At 37.5% G+C, this 2,462-nt stretch overlaps 1 protein-coding gene across 1 annotated transcript in view; it reads left to right on the forward strand.

Annotated features, from left to right (window-relative positions):
• The window catches only part of LOC125649322 (uncharacterized), a 3,160-nt gene extending 910 nt beyond the window's left edge, over positions 1–2,250 (forward strand). Inside the window, exons 2-5 of the mRNA XM_048876767.2 lie at positions 540–741; positions 832–980; positions 1,201–1,278; positions 1,595–2,250. Coding sequence (XP_048732724.2) covers positions 540–741; positions 832–980; positions 1,201–1,278; positions 1,595–2,086 — 921 coding nt within the window. The 3' untranslated portion in view covers positions 2,087–2,250. The remainder of the gene's footprint in view (positions 1–539; positions 742–831; positions 981–1,200; positions 1,279–1,594) is intronic.
• Positions 2,251–2,462: the final 212 nt, after the last annotated feature.

Genomic DNA, 2,462 nt, shown 5'->3' on the forward strand with positions numbered 1-2,462 from the left:
GTTACGATGCTGACTCTTGACACAGAGGCTGCTCATGATATAGAGGGTGTGTTCCCTGATACCAGTCCAGTATCAACGGACTCAATCAGTACTACTTCTGGTCTGTGGGTGTGTCCTGATTCTATTCAATGATGACTTGGTGACATTGACTAGGCCCTAAAATTGTAATGTAGCAGAGACTTTATATAAAGATTGTTTATGACAAAGAGTTTGTCCTGATACTAGCCGAAATATTTGTTCAATAGCAAGGCTGCTGGGGGGATGTTTGAAGAAATCTTGTCTACACCACTTCTGGACAGTTTGATAGACAGTCACGATTGACCCATAGGTTGTTTTGCACTTGTGACCACTTCTCATCATTTATTAAAGATTATGATCATAACAATTCAAATTTTTGTCTGACCCAGTACTGCTACACGCATTTCAAAATAAAAGATCCATACGATTATAACAAAGTCGAAACATAACCCCGCTGGGTCAGCTAATAAGATCCTAAATCTTATTTTTATTTAGTTCAATGATTCGTTTTGTTTTTTCAGCAATCACAGGTAGTAAGGCTTGAATCAGCGAATGTAGTTCACCTGTCACCCTATAATATGATGGTGGTACCATCGGATGTGGTAGTTGTAGAATTGAACATTTATGCTGGACGGGAAGATCCTTATATCCAACTCCCCAGGGCTCAGATCCATCGCATGCTGCAATCCAGCTTTGGATGGAGGAATCCTGGGATATCAACTGGTATGTGTACCCTCGATCGATTTCTTTAATTTACGAATCTGATTTGAATGACTTGACTCTTGATAAGTTTTTTTTAAAATTGATATTAAGGATTGGGATACCAAGGGTTTACAATATACAACTACCAACGTGGCCCGTTACTAATCGGTTGTGGGTCAGACGTTGGAGTAGAAACAGGGTTACTGGATAGGCTTGGTCTTGGAATCGACAGAGAGCTTCGTCATTACGTCCAGTCACAGGTAAAATTACAGTTTTTACAAGGAAGAGAGAAATAAATTTATAAACGTTAACAGCCAATCAAGTTTAATTACGAATTCCAATGTTGAATGCAAAGGTCTTACAGTGTGAGATTTAATTTTGTGGAAACAAATTTAATGCATATTCTAGTACATGTATACGGGGAAATTGACACTTAGTTCATTACTGGAATGATAGAAACGACGCTCTTTTCCTTTGTAGATACAGTTCAGCTCCCATCAACGACATCATCCACATCAACGACATCATCCACATCGACACCCACAGCAAGGAATACCGGTATGAATTTAAATGTCTGTTTCAAAGAGCTTAATATCTCAGTCAAAAGACTGACCGCAATTTTCTTTTCGCACAAGGTGCAATGAACAGGTGCTTATCTTAACAAGCACTTTCTGTCATCTATATTTGCACTTATACAAGTGTGATTGCTAGTTTGAATATTGCGTTGAAGAAAAAAGAATATTAAATTATGGTACACGCAACGGATTACGAATCTACTTTCATATATTTATAAAGTATTTGTGGACAAATTGATATAGATATTGAGGATTCTGTATTCGTTCTTCTATTAACACAAGGATTACTTTCTTTAAAGCCGCATGGATTTGGGTGTCGCCCACCACCATCTACATCCAAATTCGAGCCACATGTTTGGAACAACCGCACATTTGTTCGAAGACGAAACAACTGCTACAACTATGCGAACAACATTATCACAAACTCATTTGCCCAACCTGGAAGAGCAAACCGCCACAACATAACTAGAAATCCGATTAATCTGTATGGTCAATCCGTTTTCTATGGGACACAACTAGATGGATTGACCCCCGTACCAGCGCACACACAGTGTCTACCAAACGCTGGATTGAACCTGGTTGCTCTTGTCATTTGGCCTGGGCGAGACTACCATTTCTATAGGCTAGACAACAATGGTTTGTTTTCTCACAAACCTGGTAGAACAGCGGCCAAAAATGTAGATAATTCCAACAATCTTATTTTAGACCCACGAACATGTGATCGTGGACCCTATAGAGTATTTCAGGGATTTTTTACCACGAATGTGTTTGATGTTCGTCATATTATGTAAAGGGGAAAAATACAGTCCAATGAAAGAAGATCTCGATGTTTTCTTATTTTGATAAGAAATTTCTTTTCTTTTCTTTAATCCACATTTAATATATATATATATGTGTGTGTATACGCAGAGCTGTGTTGTTCAATTGTGCGGTTAATAAATTGCCACTTTATATAGTTCTGCTTCTAATTTTAACAGTTTATTTACATAATTATTTATTTACATAATGACAATGTCCTGTATCATATTAAGTAGGAAGTCAGATTTACATGACAGTTCTTTTGAATCAAGTAAAATATGGCAATTTCATCTAACTAATTCCCTTTAATTTACTGGGATAAAACCGACTTCGTGTGTTTGCCTTCCTTTGCAAAACCACTGAGACATT

The sequence above is a fragment of the Ostrea edulis genome, chromosome 5, assembly GCF_947568905.1.
Source record: "Ostrea edulis chromosome 5, xbOstEdul1.1, whole genome shotgun sequence".
Lineage (NCBI taxonomy): Eukaryota > Metazoa > Mollusca > Bivalvia > Ostreida > Ostreidae > Ostrea > Ostrea edulis.